General features: G+C 24.5%; 1 protein-coding gene and 2 long non-coding RNA genes across 5 annotated transcripts; 2 read left to right on the forward strand and 1 right to left on the reverse strand.

Annotated features, from left to right (window-relative positions):
- Positions 1–143: 143 nt before the first annotated feature.
- Positions 144–6,641, forward strand: AGO2 (Argonaute 2). Of its 2 annotated transcripts, XR_015294884.1 has the most exons (16): positions 144–876; positions 990–2,644; positions 2,707–3,036; positions 3,194–3,394; positions 3,613–3,739; positions 3,865–4,217; positions 4,295–4,414; positions 4,512–4,785; positions 4,870–5,028; positions 5,108–5,273; positions 5,363–5,453; positions 5,564–5,727; positions 5,804–5,834; positions 5,926–6,077; positions 6,164–6,348; positions 6,434–6,641. XR_015294884.1 is itself a non-coding variant. In XM_086916419.1 (15 exons), exons 1-15 carry the CDS (start codon positions 864–866, stop codon positions 6,522–6,524), a joined length of 4,203 nt encoding a protein of 1,400 aa, XP_086772545.1. In that variant the 5' UTR covers positions 144–863; the 3' UTR covers positions 6,525–6,641. The 2 variants fall into 2 exon arrangements, 1 of the variants encoding a protein (XP_086772545.1); XM_086916419.1 differs by having other exon boundaries at positions 5,804–6,077.
- Positions 6,642–11,169: 4,528 nt separating this feature from the next.
- Positions 11,170–12,377, reverse strand: LOC147656194 (uncharacterized). The gene is made up of 2 exons (XR_015294891.1): positions 12,141–12,377; positions 11,170–11,964 (listed from the first exon to the last, which is right to left on the reverse strand). It is a non-coding gene; the product is annotated as an uncharacterized LOC147656194 (long non-coding RNA).
- Positions 11,396–22,043, forward strand: LOC100872247 (protein FAM13A). 2 transcript variants are annotated; one of them, XR_001111875.3, is made up of 10 exons: positions 11,396–11,542; positions 11,650–12,031; positions 12,127–12,370; positions 17,761–17,931; positions 18,335–18,476; positions 18,589–18,819; positions 18,921–19,121; positions 19,200–19,853; positions 19,938–20,185; positions 20,277–22,043. It is a non-coding gene; the product is annotated as a protein FAM13A (long non-coding RNA). The 2 variants fall into 2 exon arrangements; XR_015294885.1 differs by having other exon boundaries at positions 20,282–22,043.
- Positions 22,044–22,752: the final 709 nt, after the last annotated feature.

The following is a 22,752-nucleotide window of genomic DNA, read 5'->3' on the forward strand; positions in this document are numbered from 1 at the left end:
TATATTCAATATATAAATTTTTGTAATTATTTTTCGTAATATTTTAATTAATATTTTATAATAATGAAATAATATTGCTAGAACAAAATAATAATAAAATTGAGATTGAACAATTATTAACAATTTAAAAATGAAAAAAGTAAATAAAAAGTAAAAATTATTTTATAAATATACAAATATAGAAATAAAATTAGAAATTCTAATTTTTCAAAATCATAATCATAAATATAAATAAACATTTAAATTTATCGATATATTTCAAAGAATTTTTGTAAAATTTAAAATGTAAAAAAATATTCGTAAAATTTTTCATATTTAATTACTTAAATTTAACTTTCTAGGGAATTTTATTAATTGATAAATATATGTAACAACTTAACAAAATTTTTAACGTTAAATGAATTGCATATTCATATTTAAATATAATATTAATGTATGAAATTTTTAAAGAAAATTTAACATAAATATATATTTTTTTAAATATATTATAATTGAAAAAATATATTTTATTTTTTTTTTTAATGTAATATTATATTTAATTATATGATTTAGTTGATAGTTGGTAGACTTTAAAATCAATAGAAATTGGTAAGTCTATATAACATATGGCAATTAAAAGTGTAATTCCCCTAATTTTAAACAAAAAAATAATTAATGATAGTGATACTATATACTATATAAAAAGATTTAAGACGTAAAAACAAATATAAAGTTTGAAGTCTCTTAAGTTTCTTAAAAGTTCGATCAAAACTTATATAATAGAAATTAACAATTAATACTTTAAAGGATATTGTATGATATTCGAATATTGACATAAAAAAAAACTTAACGATTTTTGCTGCAAACAAATAAAGCATATTAAAATGGGACGGAAAGGTACTATTATTATACTACTATTATTATAATAAGCAATAATATATCTTAAATATATATCTAGAAAAAATTTTTATAATTTTTTCATATATATTATAAATTTATATTTTATATAGGAAAGAAAAAACAAAATGTGCAAGATCATCCACACTCATCTATTTCACAGCAACAAAGTAGCTCACAAGATCAACAACAAAATCCAAGTGGTTCACAAGTTTCACAACAAGTACATAGTCAGCACCAGCAATCGGATATTTCACAAAAACATGCATGTCCAAAACAACAGTCAGATAGTCCTCAGCAAACAGTATGGAAACATAATCAACAACAACAGCAACAATTAAGTGATTCGCAACAGCAACAAGCACAGACATCTGGTCAACAACAATATCAACATATTTCACCGCAGCAACCACATGGTCAAAGGCAACAGTCAAATAGTCCTCAGCAACAAGCATGGAGATCTAATCAGCAACAACAACTTACTTCACCGCAACAACCACATGGTCAAAGGCAACAATCGAATAGTCCTCAGCAACAAGCATGGAAATCTAATCAGCAACAACAACTTACTTCACCACAGCAACCACATGGTCAAAGGCAACAGTCAAATAGTCCTCAGCAACAAGCATGGAAATCTAATCAGCAACAACAACTTACTTCACCGCAGCAACCACATGGTCAAAGGCAACAGTCAAATAGTCCTCAGCAACAAGCATGGAAATCTAATCAGCAACAACAACTTACTTCACCGCAGCAACCACATGGTCAAAGGCAACAGTCAAATAGTCCTCAGCAACAAGCATGGAAATCTAATCAGCAACATCAACTTACTTCACCGCAGCAATCACATGGTCAAAGGCAACAGTCAAATAGTCCTCAGCAACAAGCATGGAAATCTAATCAGCAACAACAACTTACTTCACCGCAGCAATCACATGATCAAAGGCAACAGTCAAATAGTCCTCAGCAACAAGCATGGAAATCTAATCAGCAACAACAACTTACTTCACCGCAGCAACCACATGGTCAAAGGCAACAGTCAAATAGTCCTCAGCAACAAGCATGGAAATCTAATCAGCAACAACAACTTACTTCACCGCAGCAACCACATGGTCAAAGACAACAGTCAAATAGTCCTCAGCAACAAGCATGGAAATCTAATCAGCAACAACAACTTACTTCACCGCAGCAACCACATGGTCAAAGGCAACAGTCAAATAGTCCTCAGCAACAAGCATGGAAATCTAATCAGCAACAACAACTTACTTCACCGCAGCAACCACATGGTCAAAGACAACAGTCAAATAGTCCTCAGCAACAAGCATGGAAATCTAATCAGCAACAACAATTTACTTCACCGCAGCAACCACATGGTCAAAGACAACAGTCAAATAGTCCTCAGCAACAAGCATGGAGATCTAATCAGCAACAACAACTTACTTCACCGCAGCAATCACATGATCAAAGGCAACAGTCGAATAGTCCTCAGCAACAAGCATGGAGATCTAATCAGCAACAACAACATAGTTCACCACAGCAACTACATGGTCAAAGGCAACAGTCGAATAGTCCTCAGCAACAAGCATGGAAATCTAATCAGCAACAACAACAAACACATGATGAAAGACAACAGCTCAGTATCTCACAAGTAATGTCAGAAAGTCATCAAGAACAGCAACAACCAAGTGATTCACAACAGCAAGAATTACATAGTCAGCAACAGTCATCTGTTTCACAGATATCTCATGACTCAAAACAGTCACAGCAGGTATTCATAGCAATGAAATTTTATAGATAATTAAGAATTTTTTATTTCTTTTTTTGATTTAGGAAACTGCTCTTGTTTCAAAAAAAATTGATTCACTCACACAAAATATACATGATATGTATGTCACTCAAATGCCAAAACGAACTAATCAAACAAATAAACCAGGTAGAAATATTATTGTGGAAACAAATATGCTTAAACTCATTTTTGCACAAAATTTTCAAACAAATATTATACATTATGATGTAATCATAACACCAGATAAACCAAAATTTTTATTAAGGACTGTTTTTGAAGAATTTAGGAAAAAACAATGTCCAAAAAGATATCCTGCATTTGATGGTAAAAAAAATGCATATAGTGCACAAAATCTTCCTTTTGGTGATAAAAGTGTAAGTCATATATCTATAATTTTTTTTAATCATGATATATATTTAAAATTTATATTATTTAAATTTTATTTTTTTTGAATAAACATATACATATATTTATATTCAAAATATTGATTTTTTTATTTTATAATGTTTTAATTGTTTTTATATATTATAGAAAGAAGAAGAAATAAAAATTTTTGATGTTAATACAGGAAGAGAAAAAAATTTCAAAATATACTTAAATAAAGTTGCATCTCTTGATTTATCATGGTTAAAAAATCTAAAATGTGATTTGATGGATTCTGAAAGGAATCAAAAATGTATACAAGCATTAGAAATTATTTTACGTCATGGACCTGCATACCAATATACAGTGGTAATTTATTTCATATTATTTATCATAAAAATAATCAAATAACTAAGTTTAACATAAATAATTTTATTTATTATTATTTATTATTATTAACTAACAATTTGATTTATTTATATATGTATTATAATCATGATTATATACATTAATTATATATAATATATTGTTCATTGTATAATGAATTCAATATATTTAAATTTTTAAATAATAATATTGATATTCAGATTGGCAGATCACTTTTTCAACAACCAGAACCAGGCAGAGTTGTATCATTATCAAATGGATTAGATTTATGGGTTGGTGTATTTCAATCTGTTGTAATTGGATCTAAACCATATTTGAATATAGATGGTAATATATTAATATAATTATATCATTAATATTATTTCATATTTAATATCTATTTTATTTTTTAAATTATATATTTTTTCATTGAATTTTTTTTATTTGAATTTTAATATCTTATTTTATTTTAGTTGCACATAAAGGATTTCCTAAAAGTCAATCAGTTATTGATTTGATGAAAGAACTATGTAATGTACAGGATTTAACTCCAAAAGTTGTAGAACAGAATCTTTTTAATATAAATAAATTCTTAAAGGGATTAAAAATTCAATATGAATTACCTGGACAACCTACTACTAAAAGAACTTATCGTGTAAATAAATTAGTTAATTCTGCAAGAGAAAATAAATTTCGTTTGGAAGATCAAACTTTATATTCGGTTGAACAATACTTTTTACAAATTAAAAAATATACAATAAAATATCCCACTTTACCATGTCTTTGGGTAGGATCTCAAAAAAACTCAATTTACTTACCTGCTGAGGTAAATATCAGTAAAAAAAATATGTACACTTAAAGTTATAATATTAATAAGTTTATTTTAATTTTATTTTTATATAGTTATGTACAATAATTGCTGGACAAGTTATACAAAAAGACATGAATAAAATTCAAACTTCTAAGATGATTCGCGAAACAGCAACTGATACACGAAAACGTAAAGAAAAAATTATGAATAATGTAAGAGTTTTTTAATATTTAAATACTTAAATAAAATAAATTAATACTTAAATAAGATTAATTTTCTATCATTAATAAATTATTAATTTATTTACAGTTTGCTAACATGAATTTAAATCAGCAGCCAACTTTAATGGATGAATTTCATTTTTCTGTAAATCCAGAATTTGAAAAAATACCAGCAAGAGTTCTAGAAGCTCCAAAATTACAGTATAAAGAAAAGGAAGTTAATGTAAAAAAGGGAATATGGAAAGCAGAAAAATTTTTTATTCCTTGTATTTTACCAAAGAAATCATGGACTATTTTAAACTTGGATAATCGCATATATAATCATGATTTATATAATTTATATGAAAAACTACAGAACGGTGGTTAGTATCAAAGAAAGAAATTTCTTAATATGACATTTAAAATATTCTTTTAATATAGTATCTTTTTTATTATGTTTTACTTAGGTAAGTTCTTGAACATGGAAATTGCTGAAGCACTAACTCCATTTGCAAATTTAACTATTGAAACAAATATTAATAAAATTATCGAATATTTTAACGATAAAAAAAAACAAAAGATATTACTTGTAGTAGTGATACTTCCAAATTTAGACAATGCATATAGTAAGTAAAATATTGATTTATATATAAAAAAAAAATGTTTAATAAAATATTTTATTTATTTATTTTTTATTTTTTTAAGGTATTGTAAAACAAATTTGTGAACTTCAAATACATGAAGGTATTGTAACTCAATGTATAAAAAATCAAACTTTAAAAAAATTAAATGATTCAACAATTGGGAATATTTTGTTAAAAATTAATTCAAAGCTTAATGGTATTAATCATATTATTACCCCTACTTGTCGGTAATATTAGTTTATATTTTTTGTAACATGTAATATATATTAATATATATATGTATTATATATTTTATATATATAAAATATGTTTTTAGTCCAAATTGCCTACGTAAACCATGTATGATAATTGGTGCAGATGTGACTCATCCATCACCTGATGCAATAAATACACCCTCAATTGCAGCTGTAAGATTTTTTTAGTTTTTTAGTTTTAACCATATATAAATATAATTATTCATAATAATAAAATTTTTATAAATGAATATAATAATTAATAATGTTTTATTATATTATAGGTAGCAGCAAGTCACGATCCAAATGCTTTTAAATATAATGTTGAAATAAGACTTCAATCACCGAGAGAAGAAATAATTCAGGATTTGGAAGAAATTATGATTATTCAGTTGAAATACTTTTTTGGAATAACGAGACAAAAACCTCAAAAATTAATTTTTTATCGGTATATAAATTCAAATATTAAATGAAATATAGATTTAAAATTTCAATTATATAAGTATTTATTTTCGCATATATAGAGATGGAGTAAGCGAAGGACATCTTAAACAAGTAATACATAAAGAATTATCTGCAATAAAAAGAGCTATTGCGCGCTTAGAGAAATCTAATGACATAAAAATCCCAATCACATTTCTTGTAGTTCAAAAACGACATCATGTACGCTTTTTTCCAACTGATGTGAAGAATTCTGATGATAAAAATTTTAATGTACAAGCAGGGACTATTGTTGATACTGAAATTACACATCCAACTCATATAGATTTTTATCTTGTATCTCATACTAGCATACAAGTAAGTTAATATTCTACAATTAAAAATAGTTGTAATCATTATATTAATAAAATAAAATAAGTATTTGCATTACAAAATATTTATAGGGTACTGCTAGGCCTACAAAATATAGATGTATATGCAATGAAAATCAAATGCCTGAAAATGAAATAGAACAACTTACATATTATCTTTGTCATATGTTTGCGCGTTGTACAAGATCTGTCAGTTATCCTGCACCTACATATTATGCACATTTAGCTGCTTTTAGAGCAAGAGCATTAATACACAAGTAAGTTTATATACATATTATTTATATTTTATTATATTTGTAATTTTTTTGCATATTTATAATTATGATTTTTATATGTGTATAGTACTTCATTGAATATAGAAAATCTGCAAGAGGAACAGCGGAAAAAAATGACCTTAAAAATAAATAAAAGTTCACCTATGTTTTTTGTATAAAATAAATATATTATTTTAATATGTATGGAATGTATACTTGAATTTTTTGATTGCTACTTTATAACAATAATGTATAACATTTTTGTTTCAAATATAATAAAATATTTTCATAATGAATATTATTATTTTATAATATTTAATTACAATTGTTACAATTAATACAATATTTTATTTTAAATATATTATTTTATTATATTTTACAGCAATTTTTAATAATATATTTTAATCAATCCTTGATTGTTCTCTTTCAATGTTCTCCAATATTGTATCTGTATTAATAATATTAGTCTATTTTATTTATATAAAAATATTTTTTCCTCTATAAATAATATATAAATATAAACTTATTTGCAAATAATAATAAATCAAAACTTAGGAATCGAATATATACAATAATCAATTCAAATATTTCTTATGTTTTCTATTTTATATAAAATGTTAGTTATAATTAACTTCTTTTATAATTGTTTTATTTATTAATTTGGATCTAATGCATAAAACTTTATATGTAATATTAAACAAATATATTTTCTCATAAATCACTATAATTAATCAATTTGAATATAAGAGCAACTAATATGGCGTATGATAGTGTTTTGTCAATGCTGTGAGCATGATACCTGCTTAAATAATTCAATTATACGTTTCGAACTGCATTATTAAATATATTATTTTAAATTTATTTTATTATGAAGGTTAGAACAAATATTTCACTTATTTATATATTTATATGTGTTTATTTGATAATGTAAACATAAATTTTATTAATCGGAGAATGGTTAATTTTCTATATTTTCTATTCATATTCGTAAAATTTCAAATAATACGTTAATTTTTGGTAATGAAATTTAAGTTTATTGCGATTCATAAGATGTGTTACAAATTTAAAAAAAATACAGAAATTATTATGTGTGAAACAAAGAATATGTGCACCATAGAAGGGTATGTTCTTTTTTATTTATTTGAAATATTTATTTATTAGATATTATGTACATATATGCTTTTATATACATGTATTTATATATTTTTTTTAATTTTTTTCATATATTTCATATATTTCATATATATTTGATTTGTCATTAATTTTTGATGCCAATTTAATATTAAAAATATAAATATACATACATATGAATAATATAACTATTTTATTTATCAATTATTATAAAATAATTCTTAAAGGATAATTATATATATTGAATATTAAATAAAATAATCAATATTAAAAACAAGATTACACTTATTCGTTTTTATTGTAATATTGTAAATATATAAAAATAAAATAAAAATAAGAATCATAAATGTGTAGTGACATATAAATATATATAACTGAAAAGAGTCATTGTACGTATTTCTATTTCTGTTGATATGGTAGAAATTGATTGAAAATATATTACTTTATACATATTTTAATAACAATAATTATTTATTTAATGTATATAAAATTAAAATTATATTTAAAATTTTTAGATATACAATAAATATAAATTAGATATAATAAATATACATACAGTATAAAATACTATATATATATATATTACATAATAGTATAAGATAAATATATATAAATAAGAAGTACATACTTAAAATAAATTTCATATCATTTCAAATTATTTCTTTCAGAATTTTATTAAAATAAAGTATAGAAAGAAATCGATTAAGAACAAATACAATAATATATTTTTGTTTTATAATATTTTATAAAGAATCAAATTAATAATATTCATTGGAAAAAAATATTTATAAGAAAATAAATATATAAAATTCTAAAAGAATTTATAAATTCTGAAATTTATAATTCTTTTTATAGGATTTCACTGAATGAATATTTGAAAATATATAAAATAAATTACAATTGTTATTATATATGATAATTAAAGAATTTCCGAAATTAAAACTTATGTATATTATTATATATATGAAGTAATATTTATTATTTAAGAACTTTATGTAAAATGATTAAATTGATTAATTATTTATGAATTGCTTTATTTCTGTTTCATTTTCTCAATCTCATATCATTTATTTTTTCATAGTTTCTCATTTTTGTTCATATTTTTCTTCATCTACATCGTTTTATTATCTTTTCTTTCGTTTATCCTTTGCTTTTTCTCTCCTTTCTTCCTCTCTTTCTTTCTTTTTTTCTTTCTTTCTTTCTTTCTAAGTGAGTAAGTATACATATGTATACTTCCTTCATTATTCTCTTCTTTTTTCTATGTACACTTTTGTCTTTGTCTAAGGTAGGTCTCTGTTTTCGCGGATGCTTCACGTGACCAGAACGGTCTATTGATTCTTGGAGGTAGTGCATGCGCCCTCGTCCTCGCGATATCTGCTGCTAGGGGGGTATGTGATACACTGGAAACGCTACTCGAATTCCGTTCGCCAACAGAAGAGACGTGAAAGGGGGCTATCATCGAATATAGACGCCAAGAGGTGAACAAGGGATAGGACAGAAAAGGGGAGCTACACGATCGTGAAAACTCAGTAACATTTTGTGGGGCGTTTGTGCATGATTTGCTTTGATCGTTATGGTTATCCTAGTTTTTATGAGGTATATTTTATTCTTTCTCTTTATTCATTCGATTTATTTTTTTTCCTTTAGAAATTGCTAATTTTAACTATAAGTCATTTTTTTCATAATTTTCCATTTTTTGTGATTATCTAGAAAGAATTTTTTCAAAAAGATCAATATTACTATTTATTAATTAAAAATATTTACAGTGAAATATTTAAATAATTATTTATTTTTTTTAGTATAGAGAATTTTTAACAAAGCATTAATCATAATTGATACATTGATATTTCACGTGTATATATTGCTAATATAAAAGAGATGAATTATGTAAAAATCGAAGTTTTTCCAAAATAAATGTGTGAATATATAATTCAGATTTATTATAATTTTATAATTATTATTGATCCTATTTCTTTGTAACTTCTACTATGAAAGTAAACAATGTTTTTATGACATTTCATATATTCTCTTACGAATATTTTATGATGAATTTATTTGATAAAATTTTTTTCTTTTTTTATTATTCTCATACGACATTCCATGGTATTCATGCGAAATATCGATTGTATGATTAATGCTTTATAAGTTAGTCCAGTTACGACATCGAATTAACTAACAAATTTTTATCTTGTATAATTATATAATTAGATATAAAAGATTATATTTTTTTATGCGTTTACAATTATCAAAAAATTTCATTTGTCAATGAATTAAAATTTTTTACATGAATATTTATGTAAACAATTTATTCAAGTGAAAGAATTTGAGAAATAATTATATTTATATTTAATAATAAAAATAATTAATATTCAAATTAAAACATTTTAAGAGTTTTCAAATTGCCGAACTTTATAATTTCATTTGAGAAAAATTCAAAAATTATTAATTATTGAATTTTATAATTTTATAATTCGATTGTGATTTAATTTAAGTCGCAAAATTTAAAGAAAATTTCTAATCTCTGTTTAATCATATCTCTGTTTTGTTAAATATTAAAAAAAAATATATAAAAAATTCGAAAAAATAAATAAAATGATTAAATTATTTTTATTAATTTCAGAAAGCAGTTGCAGTAACACCTTAAGAAGACATGTGGATCATGCTAGGACAAGGAGCGAAGTGGTGACCTAAAACTCATCTTTGGTTCTGACCCTCGATGCTTACGCTACGGCTGGTGTCGACTCATTTCCTAAAACAGCCATAGGCAGTGCCCTTCGCCTTAGAGAAAGGGCTCGATGCGATGTGCCGTGATAGGGACATGAACCCAAAACTAGTCGAATTAAGCGATCTCTTTTTAACGTCGTATTGGTTATTAACGTCGCTTTAAAATTGCTCGAAACTTCCGTGCGTGTATCGACAAAAGACTTTTCTTCGCTGGTCCCTTTCTCCTTCGAAAATTCTGTATTCACCTGTCCTTATAATTTTTCTAATCCATTTATATCCTTGTATAGTTCCTTATTCTTTGTTTAAAAAATCATTCGCGTAAGACTAAAGATACGTGGTTCGTTAATCACGAACATTAACATCAAAGTCAACGCCGATATCAACGACAACATCGGAAAATCAAAATTCTCAAACAGAAAACATACATATAAAATAATTTCAACGAACGAAATTTTTTATTTCAAAGCAAATTCATTAAGCAAAAAGGTGATATATAAGGGAAGCGATCAATATAAAAGAAAGTATTATTAAATAAAATACTTGCTTTTTCATTATTTATCTTTTTGCACTCAAGAAAGACACGTAAAACAATTTCGAAGATACTTTCTCAGGTATATCTTATTCACTGGAAAATCGACTGTGAAGAAGAATAAATAATCAGAAAGTGTAACTCGAAGTAATATCCAGGCTGAACTCCATTTATTTCAACCTGTGGAAGGTCGCGAGGGAGTGCATTGTGAGTTTCCCATTCTAATGATTTCTATGGCTAACTTCGGTAAATGTTTAACGACGAATAATGCGTCATTGATATTAATCGATACACGACCTCGGCTAGAACGATAGTTACATTCTACTGTATGTATATTAAAGAAATGTATTGCATAAAAAGTTTATCAATCAAGCTACTGAGAGATTAAGTGTCGCGGCACCCATTGTTCGATTGGTATTGAATTCTTATCGACAGAAACGTAGCGTCTTCTATTAGATTTATTTTGGAACGTATTGTTGAAGTAGACAGTAAAAGATTTAGAAATTATACTACTGATAATTTAACAACATTAAAATATACTTCATTTGTTCATTACTAATATTCATTATATATATATTTCAATAATAAAAGAAGGTTGGATTTTATTAATTTGATTAGTGTGGCGGCGGAGGCGGCGGCGGCGGTTCGCGGTGTAGACAAAGTGGGATGAGACGTCCTCAGCAAGATCATCACCATCTCCACAATAACCACCATCATCATCATCATTATTACCATCATCATCATCATCACCATCATCATCATCATCATGGATCTTCAACTAGCCCTCCACAATCTCGACAAGTTCACGACAAGGTAATTTTTCTTATGTACGTTTCATATTTTTCAAATGTTAATTAATCTGTAATATTATAAAAATTGTAAACATTAATAATGATATATGATATTTAATCATTTCCAAGGATGAATCTCGTTTGGCAAAAGTGAAACGCGTTCTGGCAGTATCATTATTGGGACGTAACGGAGGATCTTCGAGGATTTTTGGTACTCGGCTCGATTCGATTGAGCCGTATCTTGATACAGGTGTACCTTTTGTAGTACATCGATTGTGTAACTATATCGAAACTCATGGATTTCAAAGTGCTGCCGTATTTCGTCTTTCCGGTGGAAGTCCAAGATTGGCAGAAAGATTGAGGGCTACTTTTGAAAGAAGAGGAGATGCTGATTTAGAAGCAGCAGCTTGTCCTTTGACTGCAGCAACGCTTCTTCGACAATACCTAAAAGAATTGCCACAACCTGTCGTACCATCAACCTTTGTAGCTAGATTATTGACCATTCATGCCCGTAAGCACTTATTAATTTTTATTATTATTATTTCTTTTTCTTTTTAAAAAAAATTTCAATTTTTAAGACAAAAAACATGTTGAATTTACTTATAGAGAATTACACTAACGATCATGACTGTTGGATTAATTTAACGAAAGAGCTTCTATCAACTCTACCATCTTCCCATTATCGTTTGCTTGGTTATTTGGCTCTCTATCTAAGCAAATATGAAGCTAAACATGGACGTAGCGCCGGTGTTTGTGGTGTATTCGCCCCTGTGATTCTACCTCATGTCCCACCTGCTACCACGCTTCTTCGTGATATCTTAGCTGAAGCATCTACACTTTTTCCGGACTGGTAAGTTCTATAAATATAACTTGTATTTTTTTCTTTTTCTTTTATTAAAAGATATAAAAATTATTTAAATCAATATTTATAATAATTATATTTTGAATTAATTCTGATTAAAAAAAAGAAAAAGAAATATAAATTCAAAATATACTTCATTATAAAAAATGTAATTATGAAATAATTATAAAATGTGTTTATAATTTTTAATAACATTATCGTTCCATTATATTATATTTGCTTTAAATTACAATATTAATTAATATATATTAAAACTTTTAGTTTAAACATCATTAAACATCATTATACATCAAATGCAAGTTATGCATTTGATTTTCTACGATTCCATTTAAAAAGAGATACGATTACGATATTATTATTTATTGTGATCGTAATTTAAAAACAAAATGCAATAAAATAGCTTTAAATTTTTAATGCTTTGTGAATTTATTTTAATATTATATTAAACACGTATAAAAGACTTTATAACTTAATAATTTCTTTAATATTATATATTTTAAATTTAAAACAGATACTTATATATATATTATTTAATTTAATTTATTTGTTTTCTATTAAGAATATACATTAGTTCTTGATCTTGAAATTATTTTATATCGTCAAATCTTTTTTTTTTCTTAAAATTTTTTAAATCTCAATTGATACTTGTTTCATATTTATTTTTCGATTAACGTTCAAGATATATAACATATGCGTTCATGTAACAATATTACAAACAGTTTTATATTTTAACCAATTTTAAACAATTAAAATATTTTAAACAATTTTAATTTCAATTTTAATAAAAAACAAGAAAAAAAAATAAAAAACAAATAAGAATGATTAATATAAAAATTAGTTTTTTTTTATAATACATAATAAATACATAATAAAATATATTAAAATTATTACTGAAATAATTTTAATATCAATATCCATCATATAAAAACAATAGCAATGATTTTCTTTAGTTTATTTTTGTTATTTTTGTTGATTTAAAAGTCACATTTATATTTATATATTTATATTTTTATATTTATTCGAAAATTGAAGAAATTATTTTCATTTTAGATTTAAAATTTATTATTATTTATATTAAATTTATATTATTATAAAATTTACTATAAAAATTTATAAATTCTTTTTTATATGTATTAAGAGATCTTAATGTGTTCTAAAAACGCTGTCTTAATACATTGTATATTATTTCACTGCAAGAAACTTTACCTTGATATTTTGGCTGAAATTATTTTAACTTTACCAATAAAGTGCGCAGTTCCTCGATTTAGCTTTAGAAATCATCTAATCTTATGATTTGATATTTAACTAATAATAAATTTTTTAGCAAACTAAAAAATATAGGAACAAATATTATTTTTATGTTAATTAAAAATGTTCGAACATTAATAAAATTTGATATAAATACTTTTTTTTTGAACAGTCATTGAGTCACATGAATTACATAATAGCGGTAGATTATTAATAGTTTTTGTACTGGTTTCTTGACAAATTACAAAGCCTACTTTGTTTTAAGTTATATAAAAACAGATTACAAAAAAATTATCTTTAATATTTATTCCATATATTTTAAATCCATCATAAAAAGATATATAAGATCAAGTTTTTTTTGCCATTAATTTCTTATGTTTGTATTTATTTTATCAAATATTATAAAATTTATTTAAAATTTGTTTATGAAATACTACGAATGTTTATAATTTAGTTTATTTTATGCAATACTTTTTATTAAGATAATCGTATATAAATTGAATCATTCATACACATATATAGCACGACTTCATCTTCGATTTTTTAATTAATTTTATATAATGATATAATATAATATTTAAATAAACAAATAATAAACAAAAAAATGTAATTGAAACGACTAATAAACATTACTTAACAAAATTATTTAAAAATAGCTTTTTTTATTAGAGGAAAATTTCTGACAATTGAAGGTTTTGCAAAAAGTGTGTATATACATATATGTATATAATTAAAATTCTTTCAAGGTCTATTACAAATCGAGCATAATCGTCACAAATGTTCATAGTTAAAATACGTCTGTATTCTATTACCGGTGATTTTACGATGTAGCTCCGCGCTAAATGTACATTGGCGACCAAAAATAACGATTCGTTGACGTCAGGAGTCAGGATACCAAACATGCGATGCTAAGGTATTCAAGTTATATTTGCCATAGATCGTGATTTCATGAAATTTTACATTATAATAATGATTTTAATTTGATTTTATTTTAATAAATGTGGATATTTTATCGAATAGAAAAAATAATTATAGAAATTAAATTAATAGAATTATCAGGCTAGCGTTAGATTAACGTGAAGGTTATCATTAAAGCTACCATTAGAATCAAGTATCAAGCTATTATTATTGTTATAAGAATTGCAAAATCTTGAGAATTTCGCATAAGTTAATCGAATTAAACTTTAGCAAATATTTTATTTAAATTGTCAAATAAAAATTAAATAAATAATAAATAAAAAAAGTAATTTAAAGTAAAAATCATTAAATTGACAAAAAAAAGATCATATGTAATTTAATAGGCTAGCAAGAGTATCGTATAAAATCACGTATAATCGATATTAATCGAATATGAGCACGAGAATACGGGAAGTTTCGATATTATCGATTCGAGGCTGTCACATATATTATATGTTCATGGTTGATAGACACTATATACTGGTTCAGAAACTCGTCACACGCAAACTACACACTATAAGATCAGTTAGCTTGTAGCAACAGAATATAGAGGAGAGTCGATCGTCATACGTCGCAGTCGCAATCTGATTTCTGATTCGTACAGATTAATTGGAAGTTGTACTTAATTAATGTACATTATTAAATCGAAAGCTATAAGATATATCTACATGAATATAAAAATTTGTCATTCTCATTAACTTCTCTCTTGAAAATTAATATCGTGTTCAAATTTCTAAACACGTTTTTCAATTCAAATTAGCAAATTTTTTTTTAGTTAGTTATGCGGGAAATAAGTGTGGTTTATTCATTATAAACGGCAACGGTTCTTTGAAATTTTAAAATAAAAAGCGTGCGTGTTCTTTACGTACAAATCGACTGAGGACGCTCTCTCATCTAGTTCCACAAGCAGGCAACCATAAATGTTCCATCGAATCATCGAGAGACTCGCGTTCGTGCCGGTGGTCCGCTATTGGAAAAGAAAGTTAGTGTTCGTGATTACATGAACAATTGCTACAACAAAAGGGATATGTACAGTAAGTTTATTACATACTTTTCTGTAATGACACGCAATTAAAGAATGGATTTTTCTATTTGGTATTTTGAGTTTATTAAAAACACAAATAACTATTATTAATAAATTTCAGGCATTGAAAAAATATTCAAGTTAAGAAGTTGATCCTTTTAGCGTAACAAATTGAATCCAAAACAATATTAACGCAAAAGATAATTCGATTTAAAGAAAAAGATTAAAAATAAAAACACAATGAATTACATAATACATAAAATCTTGATATTTATTATAAAATCTACTAAAAAAAAACATTTACAAAAATATAATTTATTTTTAATCTTTATTTTTATAATAAATATATATCATAAAGAATATACATTCTTTCCAAAGTTAGAAATATTTCATGTATTTTTCATTAAATAATAATTTAATTACGCAATTAGAAGTTTTAACGTATTCATTTATCGATAACTTATTGTGATATGACATATCTCAATTATAAATTAATAATTAGATATAATTTAAAAAAAATATATTGGTATTTAAAAATATTTTTCTTTTATTGTTAACTTATTAATCTATTGTTTTTTTATTAATTTTCTTTTTTCAACAATGGAATATAATATACAAAAATTATTTGACAACATTATAAATCTTAATTTTATTTTTGTATACTTCACGAAAATATCTTTAAATAAACAATGATAAAGAATTTATCCTGAAAGCATGATAACTATAATAATGTAATCTATTTCTTATTAAGATATATTTTTTAATAACTGATTGATTATGATTCATTTTTTTTTTATGATTACAATATACAATATTTTATTATTATTTCTTTATATAGAAATAAAATAGCTAAGTTAGTATTCTAGATACAGTAATACATTGAATCTTATCGATATAGAAAATTATTTACCATTATTTTATCCTTTCGCTATAATTTTTTTGATTTCTATGATAAATATGTTGTTTTTTTTTTTAAATCATTTTTCTTCAAAATTTAATTCGATTTCTCATTTTATAATTTTATAGATAATTTGTAATATTCAACGCATGTGATATTTAATTGGTGACACTTTATATATAATTGTTTGTAAAAAGTAATAATTCATATTAATTAATTCGAGTAATACAATACTATATGATTGCTTATATTGTATTTCTTTATTCAAAAGAATTATATATATATATAATATTTTCAATTACTTTTATAAATGTTGAATAATTCTCATCATAATTTCTGATTATTGTGCTAGTTTTTAGTTTTTAATAGTAGAAATTGAGAGTTGAAAGAAATAAAAAAATAGGAAGAATATAAAATTCGACAAGTATATGTAAATTTATTATAATAAATATTTGCAGGAAAATATTTTTAGAATCATATATTTCAATGCCAGTGTTCATATTAAAAACTAAATTATTATTATATATTAATATATATGTAAATACATATATATTTTCAATTCTTACATATTCAAAAATATATTCTTGAAAAAAGAAATGTATGCAAATATTATATTATTGCAATAGATTATTAAATGTATTTATATTGTGTAATTTTTTTACTACTATATTATTACTTTTGTTACTATATTATTACTACTATATTATACTACTATAATTCTGTTACTGTTAATTCTGCTGCTATTATTAGCATTTAAAATATATTTTATGATATTATTATTATATATTATTACATAAAATCTTTTGGTAATTTAAATTCTGATTTACAAATTTTATTACAAATTGAATTACAAATTGAATTACAAATTGATTCACAAAGAATGCCATATTATACAAAATCGTACAAGAATAAGAGTTAGTAATAATAAGAATAATAATAAGAAGTAAAAATCAGTTTGAAAAATTAAAAACATTATTTTTTGTTTGGAACTATAATGGAAATATTTATTAGAACTATTATATATATATTTATATATTTGATAAATTAGATATTAATTTCTCTTTTTATCATTCTTTTTTATCCTTATTAAAGCAAGAATTATGTTTAAAAATTTCATGTCAGTGCTAGGAATTTTCGTAATTCTCTATTTTTAAATTGTTATATTAATTAATAATAATATTTTTGTAAAAAATAATTAAAAATGATATTATTAATAGAAATTTTTAAGTCCACTATTTACTGATTTTTCAGCATTCGTGATAACGTGGTGAATGGTGTAATCCCTGCAAGTGATTGTAAAATTTGCAAAGATTCAAAGGACGAACCAAAAGATTTTGAAGGTGCATCATTACTTTGCGCGCTGAAACCGCGCAAACGTAAAGAACGTCACGAATCGTGTTGTCAAGAACGAAAATTGATAAGGTATAGTGAAATGAAAATAGTTTTTCATTCAAGAAATTAGATATTAACTCTTTCGCTACTTTTCCGCCGCGGCATTCCCATTGAACGAGCTGCTGCACCAAAAATGTGCACGGTGCTCGAGAAAGATCGTTGCTTTAACGTGTTTATTAAAAAAAAAATTGATGATAAAAACAAAATATTGATGCTATATTTCCAGAAAAAGATACTCGATGTGCAATAATTTCAATCATCATATCGTCAACTCGTCATATCATACGATACGCGGTATCTTATGCAGAACGATTATAATCGTTCGTAATACCTCAGTGGCATCTTGTACAGAGCGACTATAGAGTCGCCTGTAGTAGCGAAAGAGTTAAATTTAATGAATTCTTTTATTTTCTTTTGAATTGAACTTTTTTAGAAGCAGTAGTGAGGAGCGTGTTCTTGAAAGTCCTGCTGAAACCACAGATACAATTAGACGCGTGAGCAGTCACGAAGATTTTAATAGCGAAAAACATTTACATATTTTATCCCAACTTGGACAAGACATGGGTCATGGTGTGGTAAGTTTTTTTTAATAAATATTAAATATAGGTGATACTTATTTATATTTATATTTATAATATATAATATATAATTCCAAATTTTCACGAACATAAGTTATTTTATTTATAGAGATGCGGAAGTCTTCCTTTGCATGAAAGGACAAATGTTTCACCTATATCCAAGAAAACTCCACCAACTTCTTCACCTTGTGAAACAGTTTTAGAAACAGAAAAATTTGAATGTGATGCTGAAAAATTAAGAAGTAGCGAACGTTTCAGTCGAAGTATTACTCCAAGAGGACGAAGGCAACCTCGAAGAAGAAAAGTGCATAAGATTGCGGACACAGAAAATTCTAGTAAGGTAAAATTTCCATATGTTCTGAATTGTATGAAAAAGAAAAAAAAAAAAGAACGTATATATAGTATTTTTATTATAAATTAAAACTAAAATATTTTTATTAGGAAAACGAAGAAGAAGCTGATAACATTTATAACTTATCATCAAATTCTAATAGTTGTAATGGTTCTCCAGCACAAAGTTTTTTGGAAATGTTGAGCAGCGGACCGAGTCGATCACCATCTCCTGCTCGTCCGCCAACAGTTAGTCATGAAGATTTAAATAATCCCAGTTTAACGAACTGGACTTTTCAACGACAAGAAAATGTAAACGATAGTAGAGTATTAGTCTTTATTATTATTTATTTTTAATAATAATATTACATATTAATCGCATATTTATAGGATGAAGCTGTTGATGCTAGAGTAGAAGCTATGCTTTCTCCACGAAATTCATTATTATTACCTAGACGTTTTTATTCTGAAAATGAAATGCAACCTAGTGCTCCAAATATTGCAGAACTTGGATTAAAAAACTTGACTAAATATATAAATGGTTTGAAAAAAAAGATAAAGAAATATGAAGACGAATTTGAAGAAAATTTTGGTTATCGTCCAAGTCATTCTGATAAAATGAGTAACAGAGATATAAAACGATTATGTACAGAATTAAGTAAATTGCGAAAAGAACATAAGTTATTAAAAGAAGATCCGATTAGTGCATTATTAGCTAATGAAAATAATAAAACAAAAATAGCTAATGATAGTCCAATAAACAACAATAATAGTCAAGAAAAGTCTAGAGCAATGTCAATGGAAGAAATGATAAAAGAAATAGAAAAGAAATTAAATGAAAAAAGAATAAAGTATAACAGACCCGAAAATATGGAAGAACTAACTTATGAACAACTAATAGATGAAAAAACTGCTGTTCAAAAAGCTTTGCTTCATATTGAAAATACTTTTGGAAGACCAGTTTCTAAAGAAGATAGAGCTATTGTACGACCTTTATATGATAAATATAGAACTTTAAAAAGACTACTTATTAGAGCAGGCGTGGTAAGTGATATTGAATTTTATAAACTTAATAATGATAAAATTTTATATAGATGTATAAATTATTTTTAAATATATCTTTTACAGAACAAAAATAAAGATAGTATTTCAGAACTAGCTACTATTTTGGAACATGAAGCAATGGATTTTACATCGTCTAATTTACCTAATAATTCATCTGATACAGAAAGAAGAGCTAGTGAACCTGATATGTCACATAGAGGTATTTTGGATTGTATAGATTCGGTAGATCAATTACCAACTGATAGTGATAGTCAGCATAGCAGTAGCGAAGGAAGTCGTAGTAACAATGAAAGTCTTCATGCATTACCACAGTGAGTTTCTAATATATAATTTATTAAAATCAATTTCTTAAAAATAATCAAATTAACCAATTATATTATTATACAATTTTATCTGTCTTAGAGAAGAATTATTAGTTCAACAAAAATTAACTAGAGAAGAGAAAAAACGTTTACGACGAGCTTTAAAAGAATTAGAAGCACAGTTTGAAGCTCGTACTGGTCGTAGAATGCAAAGAGAAGATCGTGGCCCGCAAGTTACAACCGTTTACGAATCGTATAAACAGGCAAAAGCAAAACTTCGACTAATCGATGCTCTTATAGCTAAAAATGCTTGATGCAGTATCTAATGGATGCCTTGAAATTTACATCTAAAGAAATTTGACATCCAAAATATATGTGCAGTGATTATACAATTGAAACCTAATATGACATACAGTTATAAATATAACAATATAATAGAGATGTTAAGAAAAACTAAGATTATTAAAGCAAGGCAGATGATTTAAACTTAATAGAAATCAAAATATTTTATAAAAAGAATGGAAATTTGTCTCTGATTATAATATAATAATTTGATTTTATTATGTATAATTCTAATTAGTCAACAATCTGTTTTAAAGAACATTAAACTTGTATAGAACATATTCTGAGTTACAAAAAATGTACGATTAATATAAATATTAATTGCAACTGAATTTATTTTATTGACAAATTAATTTCTTTATAACTTTGAAAAATAGTTACTGCGTGTAATATGATATTTGTAACGAAATATTTTGAATAACAAAAAATTTCGTTATTATAATTATATATATTATTTTAATAAGACTCTTCTTATATTGATAACTCATTGAAGTACATATTATGAAGTGATATCATACGATAATAAATAATAAGATTAGTATCAAATTAGTAATTTGAAATTTAAACATTAATAGTTAGAAAAAAAACAGTGGCGTTATAAACAATCTGTCGATTTGCACTCGCAATTTCCTTCAAATACTCGTCAAATTCATTAAAATAAGGAAATGCTTATTGCTTATGGTTATTGTAAACTCTGCCTATTATACAAATAAGAACATCACATAACAAGATAAAAAAAGAAAAAAAAATAGAAAAAGAAAAGCCACTGATTTACTCTATTTAAAGTTTTGTACATATTTCTATCAATGTTATTTAAAGATTCATCACTTTTTAATAGAAATTTAAAGAGTTTATATTTTCTTTTTAAATTATTTGCATATATAATATGTTATGATAAAATTACATTGTTCTTTTATATTTTTTTAAGATCATTTTTTTATGTTTCATTAAATGGAATATACGAGAGAACAAGAAGACAAAAAAAATGAAATGTAATTAAAAAGTTATTATATGTTTATATCTTACTAAAAATCAATAGATAAAATACAAAAGTAATATAAAAGAAATGTTAAAAATGAAAAATGGTAAAGTATGAAAATAATCATTCATGATTGAATGAAATGTAACAAGCATATTCTATATTAATCTTTCTTTAATCATTACATATTTGCATCTTTTAATTTATTTTAATAATTAGTGGTATTATTTATATTTTTAAATTGTTATTATTAAATTTATATCTCTTTATATTTCATAATATGGAATATTATTTTTTTTTAAAATTAATATATCAATTGGATAATATAGAAAGAAAAGAAACAAATATGTAAATTATATATTATTTAAATTAAAATTAATGTTTATTTTATTATTCAAAGATCTTTATCAAATTGAACGTTAAGAATAAACAGATCTGTGGGGTTATTTGTAATGTAAGTACCTTGTAAGAAATATCACATGTTATAATTGTAGAGTACTATAAACTGTTACAGTCTTATAGCTGTATTAAACATATTTACTAAAACCTCGTTAATTTTTCCGTTTTATATTTGTATAAGTGAAATTTTAAGGCAATTATTTTGAAATAATGCAAATATGTAAACAATAGCCTTAAAATTCAACTTGATAAGGCGTCTTAAATGAAGGTGCTATATTTTGAGTTTAAATCATATTAAATGAAAGAAATAATTTTGCAAATCAATTTTTATTAAATCTATGGAAGTGCGCCAAAGGGGTTCGCATTTTTTCTTATTATAATTACAAAAATAAGCTACCGAGCTTAATTGTAATTTTAAATATGTACTAAAAATTAAAAAAAAATAATAGTAGGAAATCATATATATATATATATATATATATATATATATATATATATATGTGTGTGTGTGTGTGTATGCGATTTAAAATTTTAATCTAAATTAATATTGATTGTTCAAATTTTTAAAACGATTATAAAAAAATTTCTAAAATATATTCATAATTTCAATTGATTCCTTGCAATATATTATAATTTATATAGAGTTTATCATATAAAAATTATGGCGGCCCCAATTCTTAGCGCTAATCCATTTCGCACACTAATATAAAAAAATTTATTTAAAATATTTTTAAATATTTTAATCTTATATTAATCCAAATAATGTTTGTTATAAATTTTATCCGCTGAATTAGTATATGCGGAATGTGAATGAAACCGAAAAAGATTTTTTAGACCAAAGCATTTTTAGTCTGTG

The sequence above is a fragment of the Apis florea genome, unplaced genomic scaffold (assembly GCF_048593485.1).
Source record: "Apis florea isolate Af1SG1 unplaced genomic scaffold, ASM4859348v1 contig_3802_pilon, whole genome shotgun sequence".
Lineage (NCBI taxonomy): Eukaryota > Metazoa > Arthropoda > Insecta > Hymenoptera > Apidae > Apis > Apis florea.